Below are 22,978 nucleotides of genomic sequence, written 5' to 3' on the forward strand. Positions count from 1 at the left end.
CCAAATGTTGCAGGCACTCGAAAAGGCCTCCTTCACATAAGCCATTGACTGAAACAAAAATGTATATTTATTAAAGCTTTAAAAACTAGAGCACAATTAATGACGTAAGACTGCAAATTCAAAAAAGCTGTAGTGATTTTTTTTATTTTCTAAGCACATATTAACTGTTTTCGTCTGAGAAACATAATGTAGTGTTGCCTTTAATGTAAGCTAGTAAGAATTTTCTTTGAGAAAGCGGCGCAATACGATGACCTTCTTTATCGAGATCGCCTCGAACTAAATCTTCGAGCCGGGCGACGGGGCAACGCAAAGCTACCGTTGTCCTGAGCATATCCTATTGAATCCGCCCCATCCACTTTCGGTATTTTTGGGCACTCCAAGCACAAGCTCTCGATGAACTCGTCGATCGAAAGTTCGATGTGCAACTTAGCCCATAACGCCCTGAGTTTCTCGGCGGATATTGTCAGCGGGTCGCCATTCCGATCCGATACCAGATTCAGTGAAGCACTCTTCTTGTTAGGGTTATTTTTTAGGAAGTAAGTATAACGTTTGGTCCGTATACTTTTCCAGTTTCATTAAGACAGGATAGTTCACGTTGTAGTAACTCCGTTTATCATTTAACACATCTATGTTTACGAAAAAAAAAACTTCTGAATGAAGATTAAAAACAAACCTATATCAAAATATATTTCATATAATATATTATATCCCTGAGCAGCCAGACAATTCTCAACATCAGAACCACAATGTCAGAAGTGCTACTTAAACAACAAAAGCAAAATAAACCTTGTCGTCACAAGAATACATGACTTTAGGTCTCCTTAACAGATTTGTTGTTGACGTTTTAAATATTAAAGGTTAAATGTTAATTTGATTATGTTAGTAGACGATGTTCATACAACCAATAATATTTACGTATTTTATTATAATGACCTGATACGCATCTCGCAGATAACAAGTGTGCTGTGTAATAATGAATCTTAAGGAAGAATTAGAAAAACTGCGTTTGTATAAATATGTATCTATATCCGAAAAATCCTGTGTGACTATTCAATCATCTTAGCAAAGGATATCGGTACACTTAAAAAGAAAGAGTCCTTTTAAATGCCAGACTTGTCACGGATTTGTATGTGGTCACGAGGGCACTTTGGAAAATGTAAGCTTTTTTTTCCTACCTGTGCTGGTACCCTTAGAGAACTATGCCAGCGTTACCGAACGAATAAGTGAGCTCACGGGGCTCTAACCTGGTGACGATGCTAACACTAGCCCTAGCAAGAGCAGTACTTCGCAGAATCTACCATCTGTTCGGAAACGCGACCCACTGAGAAACTCAGAGGACTGTTTTGTGGGTTAATTTACTCGCCGAATCCTTCGTCGCAAGCGACGGTTTCGACCAGAATGATGAGTGAGATGGTGCTTGAGGTACCTAAAAAGACCATGCAATCAATAGCTATTGCGAGATAAAAAATGGGAAAAAGAAAACTCTGCGCGTATACCATTCCGCAAACTCGAAAATATACCTACATAAATTCTGTAATGAAGTACTTATCTTAAAATCTTAAAAGTAATAAATTATATTTTCCTCTAGGAGTATTCAAAATATGTATGTTTATGCGGGTCACGTAGGTTTTTATTATATTTATTTATTTATTACACTTCATGTAAAATTTACATTGGCGGACTTAATGCCTAAGGCATTCTCTACCAGTCAACCAAAGGTAGTGCAGAGTGGATAGTGGTAGGTGCAATGAAATTTATATTAAGTTACAAAAAGTATATACATAAATACATACATACCCACATATATACATACATACATATAATAGTTTATACAGTATTAAAAGGAATATATTAATAGATTTCCTTGACAAATAACTTCATCTTAATAAGTTCCTGATGATTCCGCTAACTTGTCCAACAACATTCGCCAAACCCTTAACTTGAACGCGCAACGGTTAGTAATAGTCCCGATCTCGAGAGGAAGCGCAATCCATACCAGAACAGATTGCATGACGAAAGAGTTACGAACATAACAACATAACTAGAACTGTGTGGGACAACGAATTAATAGGCTATGGAGAGAACGTAGGGCCCGCTCATGGCTGGAGTGAAAATATTAAAAATAGGGAGTTAGATAAGAAGGAGGTTCGGGAAACATAAGTAAGGAATGAAGAGTCGTCAGTGCACGTAAATTACGACGCTGGCGAATCGGTAGAAGTTTGAGCTGAGCACGGTAAGAAGGTATATGATCATATTTACGAAGATGAAAAATAAATCGAATGCAGTTCTTAAGAAGACGATCAAGTTTATTAAAAAGGTCTGCATTCAGGTCAAAATAACAGACATCACCGTAATCAATTATAGGGAAGATCAAGGCTTGTGCTAGCATAGTCTTAGTTGCTGATGGTAAGAAATTCTTGAGGCGATACAGAGCACGAAGAATTCCAGAGGTTCTTTGTCCAACGAAAGATACTTGAGCTTTCCAGTCGAGTGTGGATTCTATGTAAAGGCCTAGGTTCTTAACCACGGAACTTAGAGGAATCACTGTACCATTGTAGAATATAGATGGGAGTGACATAGTAGTTAAGCGTTGGACCATACGAGGACTACCCACAATAATGGCTTGGCATTTCGTTGGATTCACGGTTAAGCCAAACTTGGTTGACCAACTACATATGTAGTCCAATTCCCTATTTAACTGGTTTATTGCCTGAGAAATCGACTCCACAGTCGTCTGTCTATAAAGCTGCAAGTCATCATCATACAGATGATACGCACACTGAAGATTATATTGTGTTAAAAAAATTATAAAAATAGAAAATAATAATGGAGACAAAACACGCCAGAGTTGACACTACACCAACTTGAAGAGGTGTCATCAATACGAGTAGACTGCTGGCGTCCCCGAAGATATGATGAAAACCATTCCAATACTGTTGGAAAGATCGCAATATAGGACAAAATAGATAAGAGGATATCGTGATTGACGGCATTGAACGCATTTGAAAAATTAATTAGTACCAATACTGTGACTTTAGTGTCTTGCATACCTGTCCTAATGTCGCCAACCACTTTAAGGAGAGCGGAAACGGTGGAGTGACCTGGTCGGAAGCCAGACTGGTAAGGGCTCAATAGGTTATTCCGGAAAATAAACTGCGACAATTTTTTGTGCACGCAGGCCTCGATCACCTTACCAATACGGTTTCCGGAGGGGTCGCTCGACCGTGGACGCGGTCTTGCGTGTCCGCCATCTCTCCGATTGTGCGTGCTCCGAGGGGGGCGTGTTGTTGGCTGTGTCGATTGACATCGCCAACGCCTTCAACACGATCCCCTGGAGCACGATCGTGGAATCACTTCGGTTTCACCGCATCCCCAATAGTCTCCGCACCCTGATAGAGGACTACCTCTCAGGGCGGAGCGTGATTTTCCCCGAGAGAAGAGGATGGGGACGAAAAACGGTGTCGTGCGGGGTCCCACAGGGGTCGGTATTGGGACCACTCCTGTGGGACATCGGTTTCGACTGGGTCCTCCGCGGTGCTGGCCTGCGTGGCGTCGACGTGGTGTGCTATGCCGACGACACGTTGGTGACGGCTCGCGGAGCTGACTACAGGACCGCAGCGATCCTTGCAACGGCGGCGGTCTCCACCGTCGTTAGCCGCATTCGGAGACTAGGCCTTGAGGTGGCCCTCCACAAGTCTGAGGCCGTATGCTTTCACCCGGTTCGGAGAGGACCCCCTCCGGGCGCGACGCTCATAGTCGGTGGAGTATCGATCGCTGTCCAGCCGAAGCTCAAATATTTGGGCATCGTGCTGGACAGTCGATGGCGCTTCGACCACCATTTTGGTGAGTTGATTCCGAGGCTACTGGGCATGGCAGGTGCGTTAGTCCGTCTTCTGCCCAACGTTGGTGGTTGCAGCGTCGGTGTCCGACGCCTGTACCTGGGGGTCGTGCGCAGTATGGCCTTGTATGGCGCTCCCGTGTGGTCGCCCACACTCTCCGCACGCAATGCGGCGCTGCTGCTCCGAGCTCAGCGGGCGCTCGCGGTGAGGGTCATCAGGGGGTACCGTACGATCTCCCGAGAGGTCGCCTGCGCCCTCGCTGGTTCCCTTCCTTGGGATCTCGAGGCCGAGGTATTGGCTACGGTATACCGGCGCAGGACACAGTCCCTGGGTCGGGGACGGATACCCGGCCTGTCGGCTGTCAGTCGGTGGAGGCGTGCTGCGCGTCATCTGGCGTACGCTAAATGGAGGGAGCGGTTGCTGGAGGAACTTCATCAAACCTCAGCCACCCGCCGGCGCACTCTCGAGGCCCTGGTGCCCGTGCTGGAGACATGGTCAGATCGGCGACACGGCGTGCTCTCCTTCCGCCTTACGCAGGTCCTCTCGGGGCATGGCTGCTTCGGGAGGTACCTGTGGAGGGTTTGCAGGAGAGAGCCACATCCGGGTTGTCACCAGTGCGGGCATCCGGATGATGACGCTCAGCACGCACTCGAAGCGTGCCCGCGTTGGGAGCACCCGCGGCGAGATCTCATCGCGGTGCTGGGGAGGGACCTCTCCTTGCGGGCTGTCATTGCCCGCATGCTAGAGGACGAGAGTTCGTGGGAGGCCATGGCCAGATTTTGCGACCTGGTCATGGCCTTCCGCGAGGCTGAGGAGCGCGAAAGGGAGTGGAATCCCTCTTCGGCTCCTCAGCGAAGAAGGCGGGGTGGGCGACGCGGGCACGATGCTCCCGTTAATCTCCCGTAGGGACTGTTGGGTACTGGGTGCGGGGGCGCCCGGTGCTCTGCTGTCGGTTCCGTGGTGAGGCGGCGCAAGGTGGCTCCTATGCGCCACTCACGGTGTCTCCTGAGACGACGTCCTGCGGGATCTTCCCGGGGATTGGATCCCGTCCTATTGTCAGGATGGGTACCGGCGACGGCGAGCCTGCGGCGCGCATTGTGCGGTACCGTAGGTTTCGTGGAGTCGGAGTGGTGGAGCTCGATGGGGTTTAGTCGGTAGTCGGTTTTGCGGGGCGGGTCCTGCGTGGTAGACGCCGCGCAGCGCCTCGCGCGCCTTTCTCAAGGCGTAGTCTCCAGGTAGGAATTGGAAGAAGAGGAGGACTTTGGTCTTCCTCTTCTCCCTCTTCTTCTCTGGAGGCGCCGGAGTCCGACATAACCCGGTCTATTACCCCTCTCGACCGGGTATCCGTAAATGGATTCCCCAGCGTTAAAAAAAAAAAAAAAAAAAGGCCTCGATCACCTTGGATAGGAAGGGAAGAATAGATATGGGCCTAAAGTGATTTGGAAGGGAAGGGCTAGGAATTTTAGTTAAAGGAATAACATAAGCCTTACGCCACAATGATGGAAAAGAGCCTGAAGATAGGGAGAAATTTGTGATGTGCCATATTGCTGGCAGAAGATGATCCAGGATTGTAACGATCATACGGCGACTTATATACTTCCATTATTGTATTTTGTTTTGGGTTCCCGAGTTTTGGTCATGAAATGCATTAAATTCATTGTCGTCGTCTTTAATTATTCAATGGTCTAGAATTTATTCCCGCAGTAAAATATATATTCATTTAATATTATTTTTCATTTAATATTTCATTTAATATTATTTTTGAATGTGAAAAGTGAATTTCAATGGAATGAAATAAAGCTGATTAATTTGAAATTGATTATGGTATGAAATTGAGAAAGAAATAATAAAATGAGATAACATTAAACGAAATAATGTCGCAGTAGAATAGTGGAAAATTTCGAGACTCCAATGAATCTTTTCGAAAGACCACCTTGGCTTTTGTACGTGTTCTTGTTTGTCTATTGCACTTTCACATATAATAAACGCTTAATAAAGTCACTGTTGTAATACACATAAAACAAAAGAAAGACTAAATTTATTTACTATTTTAATGAAACAGTTCAAGTAAATTCTCTTCTCAAATTCTCGGCAAAAAGTTTGCGGTATACTTTGCTGGTATGCTGGTCAGTTATTGCTAGAACACAATGGAAATTATTTTAGCGCAGGCAATATTTTTCAAGCAAATTTTTCTTGTCTTCCAATATTAGGAAATTATAAATTACTTAATCTTTTCTTTTTAGTCTTTTCACTCTTCACAGTGTGGTCGTAATCATCATGTGGTGTCATCGTCACTACATGACGAAATGACGAGTTTTCCATAATCTATTGTAATAAAAAAATAACATGTGTGCAATTCACACGTGTTAGAAGTGAAACCTTCAAAAATTAAAATACAATTATCCTAAATGTCTAAGTATATTATTAGTAAAATTTTGTCATTAGTAAATAATGGTAAATCGCCTTTTATAGTATGAGGTAGCGCCCTCTGTAAATTGATATTTTAACTTCACGTATATCCTAAATTAAAATTCACTACAAGAGGTTTCATACACACGTTAGTATTAAAACATCTCACAGATGGCGCTGTATTAAAAATAAAATTATACGTATGTTTTATAGTATGTAGGAATTGAGGATTCTGTCTCACTTTTTCTCTCGATCTTTCTCACTTGCTTGCTCCCTACTCTCACTCCATGGCTAGTTGCTTCATGCTACGTTCCTGTCTTACTCTCTCTCAGTCGGTCTCGATCGCTCTCTCTCTCTTTTTCGACACTTCCGTTGCATACCTGCGTGACGTTACATCTGTAAAAATTTTACCCTCATGCGCCTAAAGAAGTTTCACTTCAAAAATGCATATCTCACTCATACATTATGACCTTTTCGAATAGCAACATATGGACAATATGAGTATTCAATATATATATATATTTTTTTTTTTTTTTATAGCCTTTGTAGGCAGACGGGCATACGGCCCACCTGATGGTGAGTGGTTACCGTCGCCCATGGACTTCAGCAATGCCAGGGGCAGAGCCAAGCCGCTGCCTACCGCTTAATACTCTCCACAAGCCTCGTTTGAAGAAGGACAAGTCATAGCGCTCGGCTAACACCGTGGAGGGGAGCTCATTCCATAGCCGGATGGTACGTGGCAAAAAAGATCTCTGGAAACGCACTGTGGATGACCGCAGTGGCTCCAGGTAGTATGGATGAACTCTACTCCGGTGGCGGGCGGTGCGATGGTAAAAACGAGATGCTGGTATCATCTCGAACAATTCCTCAGAGCACTCCCCATGGAACATACGGTACAAAATACAGAGGGAACCGAAGTCCCTCCGCAGACCCAGAGGCTCCAAACGATCCGAGAGAATGGGATTATCGACAATCCGAACGGCCCTCCTCTGTATGGAGTCAAATGGAAGAAGCTGGTATTTGGGAGCCCCAGCCCAGAGATGGGAGCAGTACTCCATGCGAGGCCGGACTTGTGCTTTATAAAGCAAAAGTCTTTGTCCAGGCGTGAAGTACCGCTTCGCTCTGTTGAGGACTCCCAGCATTTTGGACGCCAACTTGGCTTTGCCTTCCAAATGACTCCGAAACTGGACATCGCTCGAGATGTCGACCCCAAGTATCCCGATACTCTCGGAAGGTTGCAGGGATACTCCTTGGAATTGCGGCGCCATGACAAAGGGGTCCTTCTTCGCAGTGAACGCGCAAACTTGTGTCTTTATCGGGTTGAATTGAACCAAGTTCAATTCACCCCATTCGGAGACTCGCCCCAGAGAGTTCTCCACTTCAGACACAAGTTTTGATCGTCTCTCTTGCACCACGCTCCGAGAGAGACTCTGATGGCCGATATATCGCGCATCCCCCATGCTGTCATCTGCATAGCAATGCATGCCATCAATAGACAGCATGTCATTGATATACAGGATGAAAAGCGTGGGGGAGAGCACCGAACCTTGTGGAACGCCAGCGTTAATGGTCATGGTATCAGAACAGTCACCGTCTACAACGACCGTGATGCTCCGCCCATCCAAAAAGCTAGCGATCCACTTGCAGAGACCCTCGGGGATTCCGTAAGATGGTAACTTCGATAGAAGTGCCCTATGCCAGACCCTGTCGAAGGCCTTCGCGATATCAAGGCTCACAGCAAGAGCCTCGCCCTTGCTTTCCAAGGCTTCAGCCCACCTGTGAGTGAGGTATACAAGAAGATCGCCAGCTGAGCGACCGTGACGGAAACCGTACTGTCGGTCACTGATCAGCTGGCGATCCTCCAGATACTTCAGGAGTTGTATATTAATTATTCGCTCCATCACCTTGGAAAGCAAGGAAGTTATCGCGATAGGCCTATAGCTCGATGGGTCCGACCGGTCACCCTTCTTGGGGATAGGGTGGACGTGGGCAGTCTTCCATGAAGACGGAACCCTGTTAGTGCAATAAGAGAGGCGATACAAACGCGTTAGCGCAGGCGTCAGCTCAGGGGCGCACGTTTTCAGAACCACTGCAGGGATGCCGTCTGGCCCGCTCGACTTATGGACGTCCAGGAGTCGGAGTTCCCGCCTGACTGCACACTGTGTAAAGCAGATCTCTGGCAGGGAACTATCACACCGGAGGATGTTCGGTGGTGTGGCACCCCCGTCGTCCACAGTCGAGTTCGAGGCGAAGAGTTTGACCAGAAGGTCAGCCTTCTCTTTCGCACTATGGGCCAGACTGTCATCGGACTTGCGTAGTGGTGGGAGACTAGACCTGCAAAAGTTTCCTTCTGCAGCTTTGGCGAGCGACCAAAAAGCACGGCTCCCAGAGGGATAGCTCTTCAGTCGCTCGCCAATTCTAGCAACGTGCTCCGACTTCGCCTTGGCAATAACCTTCTTGTAGGACCTGGAAGCGGCGTTATATTTCCGCCTTTCCTCTGAGATGTTAGGGTCCTGACGTCTCCTGGCATTATCCCATGCCACGTATGCGGACCGCTTGAGGTGTGCAGCATCCCTGCTGGCATTGTTATACCAGGGTCTGCTGCGACCCCCAACGGGCACTTCAGAGGAGGGAATAAACAATTCCATCCCCTGGAGCACCACGTCTTTAAGACGGTCCGCACAGACGTCAGGATCAGCAGAGGAAAAGCAGAACCGCCCCCATGGGTAGGATGCGTAAAATTCACGCAATCCATCCCAATCTGCTGACATATACCGCCAAACTCTTCGATACCCGGTCGTCGTTCGACGATCAGGACGAGAGAGTGGAACGGCAGCACGAATAAGGCAGTGATCAGACGATCCAAGCGGAGCGTCGACCACCACACTGTATCCGGCCGGATCTGTGGTCAGCAGAAGGTCCAACAAAGAAGGCTCGTGCCCCTCGATATCTGGGACACGGGTGGGCTGTGTCACCAGCTGGGAGAAGCCGTAGGCCAAGGCGAAATCGTAGGCAGTCCGACCCGGGAGGTCAGTGGTTCTGGACCCCAACCACTCTTGGTGGTGAGCGTTAAAGTCTCCAAGAACCACCACCTCCGCAGATGGGTACTGCTCAAGCACGCGGTTAGTCCCCTCTTGCACATGCTCAAACAGAGCTGAACCTGCATCACTGCTATAACATCATTAGATCCGTCGCCCGTATCTACAGCTACTTTTTACTGGCAGTAGGAAAGTATTGTAGTCTAGCTCTGCTCGCACCTATGTTTCTGCCGCAAAGCGGCTATGTACTCCGGCTTGAAGGGTAGGAAGGGTAGGGCCCTTACAATCGAGGCTTCAACCTCACGTCTCTAGGTAAATGTCGCCATTTCCGTTGATTTTTATAGCCTCCTCTAACCATGTAAGACTCGATATGCAGTTATATTGCGTATCCATCAAAAGTAAAAAACCCATCTCGAGCTTCTTCAGTTCGAATGCAGATTTTAAAACTAAATAGCGATAGCTAGATCACGATCACGCAATAATTGTACTCTGGCTCTGCTCGCACCTATGTTTCTGCCGCAAAGCGGTTATATACTCCGGCTTGAAGGGTAGGAAGGGTAGGGCCATTACAATCGAGGCTTCAACCTTACGTCTCTAGGTAAATGTCGCCATTTCCGTTGTGATTTTTATAGCCTCCTCTAACCATGTAAGACTCGATATGCAGTAATATTGCGTATCCATCAAAATAAAAAAACCCATATCGAGCTTCTTCAGTTCGAATGCAGATTTTAAAACTAAATAGCGATAGCTAGATCACGATCACGCAATAAGGCACACTCTCTGTTAATTCGATGAATAATAAACGGAGAAACCCAAGCAATCTTAATGTAAACAAGATATATGAACGATCATAGATTGTAACGATCATGAAAACAACTCATTAGGCGTTTTCATTATATCTCACAAATCAATATATATTATTACTATTGGTAATTTTAAGTGTAGATACTCAATATCGCAAAATTATTCACTATTTATAGTCCGTATTATAATAACAAGACCACTAAGATCACCATCTAGATTGGTGAAAATGTTTTTTACGTATTTTATGCGTAAAAAGTTATAGAAATCTTTCTTTTGTTGTACCTACTGTTTGTAGCTGGCTGTTTCAAGACCTTAACAAGAAAAATGTAAAGCTAAAACGGTTTCCCAGAATTTTTGGATTGTTTTTCTGTCAAAATATCCGACGAGTCTAAGTATGAAATTCGATATATTATAAAAGTTTATTTCAAATACGGGAAAACTGCAAAAAAAATGTGGTATTAAAATGGGCTTAACGCAGTGTCATTAATATTAGCATAAATATAGTTCACATAGCTACTACGGATCTGGTCAAACAATATTTATAACAATAAAAAATCAAGAAAACCTTATCCAAAAATTGTTCCTGAAGTACTGATTAAAAATATCTCTATTGAGATCTTTGTGAACATTATTAAAATAATTTATTTCTTGTTCTATTCTAAGTGTTAGCCTATCGACCGAAAATGAACCATCATCACCGACTCTTTTAGATTTATATTTATTTCAAAAACTGAAAATTTAATGATACCTAACACTTTTTTTGGTTTTTGGAAGTTAAAACTGAATAAAAAAAACACTAACGTTCGTAATTAGCTACTAAGCCGAGAAAAATATAAAAGAAATCGATTCACAAACAACGAGCAAAAATTTGCAGTCCATCCAACGATTTAATTTAATTTTTCATTTAAATTCTTAAGCAATTGTATGTACCTATAATATGAGCTTGAAGCGTAGCAGTTATTGCAATATTACTGAGATTTCAAACTCAAGGGACAAAACGGCCCGCAACATTTAACCAACTGAGTTCCTCAAGTACACTTTCTTGTTGGAACAACTTAGTGGGACGCGATTCCGTTTTACTGGTGGTAGGACGTCTGCCGACAACCACCACCCTGCCTATTTCTGCCGTGAAACAGTAATGCGATTCGGTTAGATCAAAAACACGTTTTGTAGATTCAGCGAAGCATAGCGCTTGCCAAGCCAATGTTAGCTAATTGCTAAAGGCTAAGCCCCAAAAGCTCGCTCACTAATCAAGGTCACGTCAGAATAGCTTCTCGAGGCTACTTACAGATATATAGGCCAAAAAAAAAACACTTCGTACATATGAAAATTTTCAACAATTTGATGAACGTGATTGTACAAAACTGTTCTGAACTCAAATTATTTCGCCAATAAACATTACACTACTACACACTACACTACTAACTACTCTTACATCGTATCTAGCAGAGATCCGTGGTCAGCGGTGAGGTGAAAGGAAGCCTATATTCCTGTAAGCATTGATTTCAGTTGTCAAAATCAGCTGTTGGTCAAAATCGTGAAAAATAATAAGCCGAGATACTTCCGTATTTTTTATTAGGATGGATGTTAATGCTTCATTGCAGAAATCATTGGTGAGCACGTGCTAAGTTTTTTTTTATTGCTTAGTTGGGTGGACGAGCTCACAGCCCACCTGGTATTAAGTGGTTACTGGAGCCCATAGACATCTACAACGAAAATGCGCTACCCATCTTGAGATATAGGTAAGTTCTAAGGTGTCAGTATAGTTACAACGGCTGCCCCACCCTTCAAACCGAAACGCATTACTGCTTTACGGCAGAAATAGGCAGGGTGGTGGTACCTACCCGTGGGGACTAACAAGAGGTCCTACCACCAGTAAGTGTAAGCACGTATTTCTTTAGAAAAAATTGTTACCTACGCTGGGGATTAGAACAATGGAATAGTCACATTGCTTAATCGTACACCGGGCGTCTTATTCTTTAGGCCATTATGACTCCGCTTAAACGTCAGCTTAAATACAAAAAAATACTCACTATCTTTCACACAAGTTATAATAGCACCAAAATATAATAGTATAAATAAAAATGATACAAAAACAAAAAAAATACAAATAAAAAATTAAAGCAAAATTAGATGAGTTTCAACTGTAATATAATAATCAAACACGACCAACGCGATCTAATGTATCATCAAAAACATTCCAAATACATCATAAAAACACTACATGCATATTTTCAATGGCTACCAATAAAAAAAATACACTCGTTACGTCATTCACTTGATAATTTATGGCAGAACAGGCTTGACTACATGATAGTACAAATCGATTTTGACATTTATGATAAGTTTAATATAAGACTAGTTTCCTTAAATACAACACGTCAACTTCTAATATTATTCAAGATCCAATCCATGTAGTATGCGACATTCGTGTAAACTCCCGGCAGGCTGATACCACACCGCTTCGACCCAAACGAGACTATGCCTCTCTGAACATATCGGACGCCAGTTGAGCCAACTTTCCCTGGATACAGCAAAGGGCCACCAGAATCGCCGGCGCATGAATCCTTATCGTGCAAGCCGCCGGCGCAGAGCTGCTTGTCGTTGATTTTCAGGGAATATCTGAAGTTAAAAGCAATCGTCATTAGCCCACAGTTGTCTACTGTCCAGACATAAGCCGCCAAGAAGTTCGCCACAATGAGCGGTCCTGTGCAAACGTCATCCAGTGGATTCGCGCGACCTTCAGCAGCAGGTCATCGGTCCACCTCGTGGGACCCCTACCAGTGTTGCGTTTTCCTTGAATTATTGAATAAATGAAGCAATGATTTTTAAAAATATTCAATTCACTGGACCGGCCCCCATTGAAACAATAAAAACAATAAAATCGGTAATTCTTAGGTAGAGGTAGAATGTCTTGCGAGTCTGCACGGGTAGGTGCCTTGGTAATAGGTACCCTGCCTATTACTGCTGTGAAGCAGTAATGCGTTTCAGTTTGAAGGGTGGGGCAGCCGTTGATAAAAATGAAACCTTAGGACTCATACCTCAAGGTGGCTGGCGGCATTTACATTGTAGATGTCTATGTGCTCCGGTGACCACTCAACATCAGGTGGGCCGTAAGCTCGTCCACCCACCTAAGCAAAAAATAAATAAAACATAAATTCTAAGTCTCGCATAGAATCAGTAAACCTTTGATCACTAACTAATGAGTTAAGTGACATTAACAGCTTGGTTTCATAGAGAATGCGAAAGCTAAATTGGAGTTCATTGCTTGAATTTTACGAAAATTCTTATTCATTAAGTATACGGTTTGCTTGGAACGATACCTACTGGGAATAATCTTGCAAACATTTTTCTTTGCTGAGAATTGGCAGCTGTACACTAAGTAAAACAGGAGATTGTAGGCCTTCTTCTGTCACTCCCCAACCTGCTACCACGCCAAAGTTATCGACAAGAGGCTCCCTTTGCAGTTCATGAGTAATCGGCAAGCAAATCGCTTTAATATTATCTGTAACGAATAATAATAAATAATAATAAATATTTACTAACAATCACGCCACGTTAACTAGTCCCGTGATAAGTTCGTAAACAACTTGTGTTACAGGTACCAGATAATGGAAATAAATGTAAGATTTTTATTATACACATACGTATATTTAATTTACATCCATAACCCTGTAAAAGACATTTGTATTTATGATACAAATAAATTCCCTTGGCGGGATTCGAACCCGCGACCCCCTCGTGTAGTGACTATGTCACTTGCAACTACACCAGACGGCCGTTTTTCGATGTAAATTATATTTTCGTAATTGTCGACATAAAATATCGGTTTATAAGATGTCAAACATTTGCTCTAGATTTCGGAGGTTTCTAATATTTGCAAAGAATTTCGGCAATTTTATTTGCAATTGGAGTGAATCTATTTACTATGCTCCAGTTTTGTGTCCGGTACTGCCGATGTCCATGGAAGGTGGAAACAACCTTCCAACAGATTGGCGACAAGTCGTTTGTCACAATTACCAAAAAAATCAATTAATCTCTATTATAAATGAATTGTATTGTAAAGAATTTCATCGACAAGCCAGAAAAGTGCATCAACCTTCGTGTCTGACCATTTAGCATTTTAGCCAATATAAATATTTTTTAAACATGAATAAAAACTGGTTTAACATATTGACTCTCGTTCTACGTAGGTGTATAAACGGTGTGAATACAAACACAGATGTAATGTTTTTAGATGTATAGTTTGATGTTATATTACAAATCGGATTTCAGAACCAAGAAATCAATTCTGGTTAATTAATTGACCATCATTTTAGTTATGTTTTTTTTTTTGTATCTTTTATCTGTTATATGTCATATTATGTGGCTATATCTTAAACAATGGGAGACTTACCTAAATCAAAGTCGGCAGGCTCTTTCAGTCTGATTAATGCTATATCATCGATTAATGTTTGTGGTGTGTAGCCTGTATGAGGAATTACTTCGTCAAATTCTGCCGTCTGAAAAACAAAACTAACGAATGTAAAAAATACGCATTTTATTTATGTTAATCTGTTGTTAAGCCGGCAGCGTATTTCCTGAGGGACTTTTTGGCGGGAACGCGAGTAGTGAAGTTGTGTGATTTGTTTTATTTTGTCTATTTAGTGTTTCTTCAGGTTTAAATGTGTAATAACGGTGGTTTATTAACTGTTTAATATCTATGAAAGTGCACAAATGTGGGAAAATGAAACAAAGCCGATGGACGTAACTTCTCGGGATCCTCCAAAAAGTCCACTGAAAAAATCTTAGTAAATGACCACCATTTTACTGAGATTATATTTCATCTCATATCATCTCATTTCATTTCATTTAATTTCATCCCAGCTGATTAAGTCTCAAATTAATCATCTTCATTTCATTTCACTCCATAATGTCATTTTTCATAAAAATATGAATATAAATTAAAATAAGACATGACTTAAAGGTCTCAGTTACCAGGTCATAAAATCCCTTTAAAAAAAAAAATATTTCCTGAGAATTGTTTTTGACTTAAAATGTAACGGTTAAGCCTTACTGGACGCATACATCTAAATTCGAGATAACAGTTTCGTTAACAGATATTTTTTGGTTTTATGACTGGCTTATAGATATATTTGATGATTATTGATTCCTAAACAAACAAGTCAAAATGGCGTTCTTCTTCTTTCTTAAGTTTGGCAATTGGCTTCTTGAGATGCCAGTGAAAAGTTTATAAAAATGTTCAATTATTAAATACATAGTCTGTTAAATAAAACATGATATGGTGCTAATAAGACCATTAATTACAAACATTATTTTTAGTAATAAGCATTAGAAGCTATCAATATTTAAACAGAATGAAAGCGCGCACTACACTAGGCCTTTTGATATAGTAACTTTTAAAATATTTTTGAAAGATCTTCTAGCCCCTTTCTAACACAAAAAAAAACTTTTTTTCACAAACTGGCATTACAGTCTCATTTCTTTCAAAAGCGTAAGATTAAGTTGTTAATACTAACGATTATACCAGGCGCACAATATTCCTTTCCTTCCGATCTTTCGCAGTCAGGATCTTGCCTTGTGTCATATTCTCCCAGGATAACGTGTTTTAATGTTAATCTATTTCCTAAGAACGATACACAATGCGCGGCCGTTAAAACATACCATTCGTTTATAAGTGTTCCTCCGCAATTCAATTTTGTTCCACGATCTAAAATTAGATGTATTTGTATTAAATGTTAGTGAATTTATTATTACCACTGCATTATTCGAATTGCCGATGTCATATTCCCTTTTATAAGCGGACTGCGTTTTGATAGGTGAACGAGTCACAGCTCATCTGGTGTTAAGTGGTTACCAGAGCCCACAAGAATCATAGCGTGAGCATGCGGCCAGCACGATCTATTTAAAAAAAATTGTTTCTGTTTGCAGGATTTGAACACTGGCGTAGTCGAATCGCTCGATGACAGTACACCAGGTAGGTATCTTATCTTTTAGGACATGGTGGCTATTTTTTATTGCTTAGATGGGTGGACGAGCTCACAGCCCACCTGGTGTTAAGTGGTTATTGGAGCCCATAGACATCTACAACGTAAATGCGCCACCCACCTTGAGATATAAGTTGTCAAGTATAGTTACAACGGCTGCCCCACCCTTCTAACCGAAACGCATTACTGCTTCACAGCAGAAATAGGCAGGGTAGTGGTACCTACCCGCGTGGACTCACAAGAGGTCCTATCACCAGTAAATACCAGTTCTCACCTGAATCGTAGGAAAGAAGCACCATCCACGGCATCTCGAACAGTCGGGTACGATTCCCTCCAAATATTCTATCGCTTTCTATCGTTCCACAATTACTTGATAGTAAACTCAAGTTAGGGTTCTGACGAATGTCCGGAAAGTCGTCATCACGGCCGCTCTTATTAATATCAGTATCAGCAGTAGTCGGTCGGTTGCTTGTTGTTTGTTCCTTGCTTGGTTGACCGCCCCAATTACCACTGTTACTAGTAGGAACGGGCTTCGGTCGTTTCGGTACGCTAGTCCCGCCATTTTGATTACCGAAATTATTAAAGTATCCAGTTATGTGTTGGGATGTAGTGCAGCAAACCTGTAATTCCTCTAGTTAGTTTTTGTCTTGAAAAACAATATATATGTTTAATAGTCGTCGTGGCCTAACGGATAAGACGTCCGGTGCATTCGTGTTAAGCGATGCACCGGTGTTCGAATCTCAGCCGGGTACCAATTTTTCTAATGAAATACGTACTCAACAAATGTTCACGATTCACTTCCACGGTGAAGGAATAACATCGTGTAATAAAAATGAAACCCGCAAATTTATAATTTGCGTAATTACTGGTGATAGGACCTTTCGTGAGTCCGCGCGGGTAGTTACCACTACCCTACCTATTTCTGCCGCGAAGCAGTAATGCGTTTCGATTTGAAGGGTGGGGCAGCCGTTGTAACTTACTTGAAACCTTAGAACTTATATCTCAAGGTGGTTGGCGCATTTACGTTGTGGATCTCTATGGGCTCCAGTAACCACTTAACACCATGGTTCATGGAACATGGTGTTGTTAAGGGGCTTCACTACCTCCTCAAGAATGGTATCTTGATACACTTGTGCCGATGTTTTGATACCTTTTTCACAAAAGTATGGCTCAGTCACTCCTTCGTAGCTAATACCCCACCAAACCATCACTGAAGTCGGATAGTGCCCACGTTGCACTCTGTCGACTAATTGGGAAGCTTCCTTAGAGCTTTGAGCATAAATACGGTCATTTTGTTTGTTAAAATGTTGCTCAATTGTAAAAATTTTCTCATCCGTAAACAAACTTTTTTTATGACCTCTCTTTGCGTACCGCTTCAGTAGTTGTTTCCATTTTACCACCCTATTCTCTTTTAAATTATCAGTTAAGAAATGACCAGTACGTCTCTTATAGGCTGCAAGTCCTAAGTCATCTTTTAAAATACGCGACATGGTTCTAGGTGCTATCTTCATCTCCCAAGATAAAATCTTTTGCTTTCGGACAGGATTTCTTCGAATTATTTCCCTTACTGCTTTGACCACCTTTTTAGTATGAACACTACGTGGGCGGCCAGATCTCTTTCTGTCACAAACAGAGGAGGTCTCATTGCACCTATTAATAGCCCGGTACACAAACATTTTACTAATACCAAGCGTATGGAGAGTTTTAAAAATTGCATTTGGCTCCATACCTACTTTGTGTAATGCAATCACAGCGATTCGGTTCTCTTTATCACCCCACTCCATTTTAATATCGCAAGACATTGTACAATGTATTGGCGCCAAATGCGAAAACTCAATGAGCAATCATATAAAAATGACAGATTCCAAATTCAAATGTAATATTTTGTTTATTTTTAATTGTAACATTATTTATGGCCAGACTAAGTATGCATATAAAATAAATGCTTTACATAGTAGTGTGTATTTTACCAGGGGATCGCTGTGGTCATAGCCGCACGTCAGATCTTGAAACTTCTGTAGCAAATTATTAGGGATTTGATTTCCAAACTTTTCGATATATGATAAAACTGGCTTGCATTCTGAGAGGGCGATACACGTTCCCGGTTCATCATTTGCGAAACAACTCTCTCCAAATTCTACTGCAATCATAAGAATAAAATTGGACTATTATCTTTATGTCAGTATGATTTTTTTTTAATTGCTTAGATGGATGGACGAGCTCACAGCCCACCTGGTTGTTAAGTGGTTACTGGAGTCCATAGATATCTACAACGTAAATGAGCCACCCACCTTGAAATATAAGTTCTAAGGTTTCAGTATAGTTACAATCCTTCAAACAGAAATAGGCAGGTTAGGTGATAGTTTTACGATAAAGCACCGCAGGCTTGTAGCCTAAAAATAATATGATTTTTATAGGACAAATCCTCGGGCTCATCTACGAGCCGTGCCCGTTAGATTTGTTAATAATATTGCGCTAACGAATCTCTTGAACTGATGTTTTTGTTTGCTCCGTGTTTTGTACTGTATATTCAATGGAGATTCCTTTATCGAACTGTTAGAGTAGACATCACGATTACTGTCATGTCTTTTTGTCATTGCACCACCAGACAACGGAGCAGATGTTCTTGAGAAACAGGAAACTCTGCGCTTACACACACAAAAAACATTTGAAATGTTGTGTTTCCAGTGGTGCTTTTTTTTTGTGAAAACTAGTTTTGAAGAAATTCCTTAGCGGTAGACAGACGTCGCTAATCACTTATGATCTATTAGGATGCACGCGGGCACGCTTTCCATGATTTCGAAAATAATACGGAAGTATTTTTTGTTTAAAAAAAAAACTAAAGGCTAAGGTCTGAAGACGTAGACTTGAATGTTGTTTTCCCACATTACAAGCATTAGAACTCAATGTCAAACAAATACTCCATTATTTTAATTTTATACTAATTAAACGATTTCCTTATAGCAGGTACCTAAGTATTAGGTATTTAGTTAAATTGTATGATTTCAGAAAACAGAAGATATTATAAAGAAAACATTTGCACGTTTTGTCCGCGTGCCTAAGTGTCTAAATCTGAAGACATATTGTTAATTTTTTAAATTCAAATTTTAAAAATTGTTTTACTTACAACTTTGTATTTGCAGGAGCGACGTCACGACTAAAAAAAACGTCTGCAGCATGATTTTTTATTCTTTATTTCCTACTGCGCCAAACCATTCGCACACACCGATGTATCTATAAAAATTTCTTCTACGTTCCTTTGTGAGCCTCAACTTGAAAACACACATTTAATTTAACGTTGTTTAACAACATTAATATAATAGATTTATCACGGCACTGGCAAACGTCGAGTCGGTCCGAGCGTCAATCCAGTTATTTTGTTCAATATGCCGACGAGTTATTATGGGTTCTCGTATATTTTTCCTCAATATTTTAATCTGTGCTTTTTTTTTCGAAGAGATGCGAACTCGATTAAGGAGATAAACGAAATGTCGATTGCCGAGCACATTATCAAGGAGGCAGTCATTATCATACTAGTTCCGCTGGGAAACACACTGAGCTACACGCGTCGGCGAACTTATTGACCACTCACATAATTAAGACCTGTTATTGAATTACCTAAGATGTGTGTGTGTGTGTGTGTGTATTTGTGATGCTTACGTGCATTAAAACTTTAACTACCAAGTTGGCATACACTTACTACTGGACATTTTCAAAGTAATTAAACAGTCTAAGGAAATATGAAAAGCTTTTACACGAAATTTACTGTACACATTCACACTACAGAGCGTCTAATTTGACTTGAATGTCAAATTGAACATCATGTCTTCACAAATCTCATAAATGATTATAAATACTCACCGTAACTCGAACAAAATCATTATCATTAACGCAATAGAAAGAGAGAGAGAGAGATAGAGAGCAAAACCAGTCTTTTGCACATTTATATTATATTTTAATGGACATGTTTATCATGAACACTTCCTATCTAATGATTAGTTGGAAGACTAAGGAGTCCTAAGTACTTTTCAAGCGAAGTTATATTGAACATCTTATATATACTTTATATCTTTACGCAAAAATTAAAACATAACTGTAATTATTTTACAGTTCGTCTTGCAGCTATGCGCGATACAGCTAAACCAATACTCGTGAGATTACAAACTTTCAAACATTAATCATTTATTTGAATGTATGCCGTCTGTTGTTCGAAATCTTAATAAGATTTTTTTGTTTTAATTTTTTTTATTACTGGCAGTTAATCAATCAAAGAAATGAGATGGCGATTCGAATATAGAGATTGTAAATCGATTTATAACCGCGCGCTTTTCTTCGTGCTGTGTTACTGGCCTGGATACTTTTGGTACTGATTTGATTTCAATTTCACATAAATATTAATAGAGATATTATAACTGACACAAACTTTAAAGAGCATTAGCGAAGTATATCTATCAGTGTTTAACAAACAGTAATCACGAGTACCTATAGTAAAAAACATTCAGTACTAACTATATTTTCTTATTTTTACCTATAAATACTGGTGGTAGGACCTCTTGTGAGTCCGCGCGGGTGGGTACCACCACCCTGCCTATTTCTGCCGTGAAGCAGTAATGCGTTTCGGTTTGAAGGGTGGGGCAGCCGTTGTAACTATACTTGAGACCTTCGAACTTATATCTCAAGGTGGGTGGCGCATTTACGTTGTGGATGTCTATGGGCTCCAGTAACCACTTCACACCAGGTGGGCTGTGAGCTCGTCCACCCATCTAAGCAATATAAAAAAAAAAAAAAAATAATAGTAATTTAATCAACTGAAAAATTATAATGTCTTTGAATTAATATGTTACCTACTATATTGCAACTTTTATTAAAAATACAGTAATCCGTGAACGGTAATTGAAAACTACATGTAAATCGTTCAAACACTTCATCCAGCAAATCGATGTGATGTAAATAAACAGTTAATCTTTGAGGTTTCAGTCTGTCCTTTTTCCTTTTTTGAGTGTGATGTGAGCCCGCTTGTAGTGCAAGTGTTCCACCTAATTTTAACAACAGGCAATCGTACGGTGTTGGGGCGAAGTGCGGAATAACTGTAACTCTAATAGATCTGAAATTTGCACCTTAGGTTTCTAATGCAGCCGTCCATTTCGGCAGAAACAAATAAGAAAGCAGTTATAATAGGCCGTAATACATAGCAAATAACCCCATGCCTGTGGACGCAGACAACTACATAATATCAAATGGACCGCGAGCTAGTCAACCTATCTAAATCTATACTAATATTATAAAGCTGAAGAGTTTGTTTGTTTGAACGCGCTAATCAAAGGAACTACTGGTCCGATTTGAAAAATTATTTCAGTGTTAGATAGCCCATTCATCGAGGAAGGTTACATAACATCACACTAAGACCAATACAACCGGAGCACAAATAAATAATGTTTCAAAATTTAGGTTTTTTTCCCATTCGAGAGCTTCCGCTGCGTGCGCTGCAGAAACGGTTAAAGTTGCGCTAAAATAATGTATGACAGAATTGTTCTCCTTTAAAAGATCTAAAAAAAGTTCGTGACAGCATATGTCTATATGTTAAGGTTGGCTCACTATAACGTTTTTTATGCTAACCAAATTTGTTCTAAAATAAAGCATTATTAAAATTTGTGAACTGTTCCACGCGGACGAAGTCGCGGGCAAAAGCTAGTTAATTAATAAAACATGGAAATCTGTTTTAGTGATTTCTAAAATTTTATGATTTCACATATTGTGTTGAAATGAAAACACAACGATTGCATCTTAATTGTTTGTAGAATCACTTCTTCTCAGTCGTGTCACTCTTGACAGAGTGGTCGTGATCGTCATGTAGTGTTAGAAGGGGCAGACTTGATGCGTCTCACGATGTCGCGCAATCTCTCCCTGCTCGAGGCCATTCTACTGCACTCATTTAGGGGACCTCCCACTGCAGTTTTAATTTGTTCGGTCCACCGCATTGGTGACCTCCCGCGCGGTCTTGTACCATCAACGCTTCCCTGTACAACGAGGCGTTCTAGAATCACTATCCTATGCAATTACATTATCGTAGGAACGAATCTATGATAATCGCATTTCGATACGCTCTGCTTTAACGAATTTAGGGTTACAAGCCTTCGTCAGATTGCGGGGCTTAAGAGCTTTTATAAATTTAATACCATTTCCATCAACAATAATACTATTCCCAATACCTAAAAAATCCAATAGTAACATCTACTGGAGTCATTTTAAATAAACATAATGTATAGTCCAATTTGAGCTCCCGAGAATCTCCACGTAGGAGTCAATGGTAATATATCAAGTTATTAAATTAAATGTGTCAGAGTTACCGAGTACAACTTAGAATTATAGAAGAAACCCAACAATGAAATTAGACGAAGAAATACTAAACTTTTATTAAATCTATATGTTCGGCTGTCACTGTCATTAATTTTTGTGGCCAAGAATTATTTCGAATTAATTATGTAAGTATTTATATTCGACCCAGACGCTCGATTAGACTTGTTACTGAAAGCATAACGGGGAAGGCCACTCTGCAAACAGTATCTAGCCACGAAGAATTGAAATTCTACGGAACCATTAAGATATTAATTTATCTTGTCTTAAAAGAGAAATACTCATGATTATTCAGTTCTTCTTATCCATTTTCCAGAAATTAACGTTGAAATATTTAAAGGAAACAATTTTGTTTTCGAACGAGTTCAAGAGTGTGGCAAAAACAACAGTGAAAACATGTAGCTTGTTGAACACAAGTTGAATAAAATAATTTGGATAAAATATTCAACAAATAATCTGGCAATCTTGAAAGTTGTTGTAAACGCTATATTAAATAAGTAACTAACTACACAATAAAGACTGCCGCTCAATTATACACAATCGACGC

The 22,978-nt window shown here is 41.0% G+C and overlaps 1 protein-coding gene across 1 annotated transcript; it reads right to left on the bottom strand.

The window, feature by feature from the left end:
* Window positions 1-12,123: 12,123 nt before the first annotated feature.
* LOC114247776 (CLIP domain-containing serine protease HP8) lies at window positions 12,124-19,651 on the bottom strand. Its single transcript, XM_028180810.2, has 7 exons — window positions 19,205-19,651; window positions 18,048-18,217; window positions 16,352-16,697; window positions 15,610-15,800; window positions 14,487-14,592; window positions 13,418-13,595; window positions 12,124-12,712 (listed from the first exon to the last, which is right to left on the bottom strand). The coding sequence occupies exons 1-7, from the start codon at window positions 19,254-19,256 to the stop codon at window positions 12,472-12,474; spliced, it is 1,284 nt and encodes a 427-aa protein (XP_028036611.2). The 5' UTR covers window positions 19,257-19,651; the 3' UTR covers window positions 12,124-12,471.
* Between the last annotated feature and the right edge of the window lie 3,327 nt (window positions 19,652-22,978).

The sequence above is a fragment of the Bombyx mandarina genome, chromosome 25 (genome assembly GCF_030267445.1).
Source record: "Bombyx mandarina strain Sakado chromosome 25, ASM3026744v2".
NCBI lineage: Eukaryota > Metazoa > Arthropoda > Insecta > Lepidoptera > Bombycidae > Bombyx > Bombyx mandarina.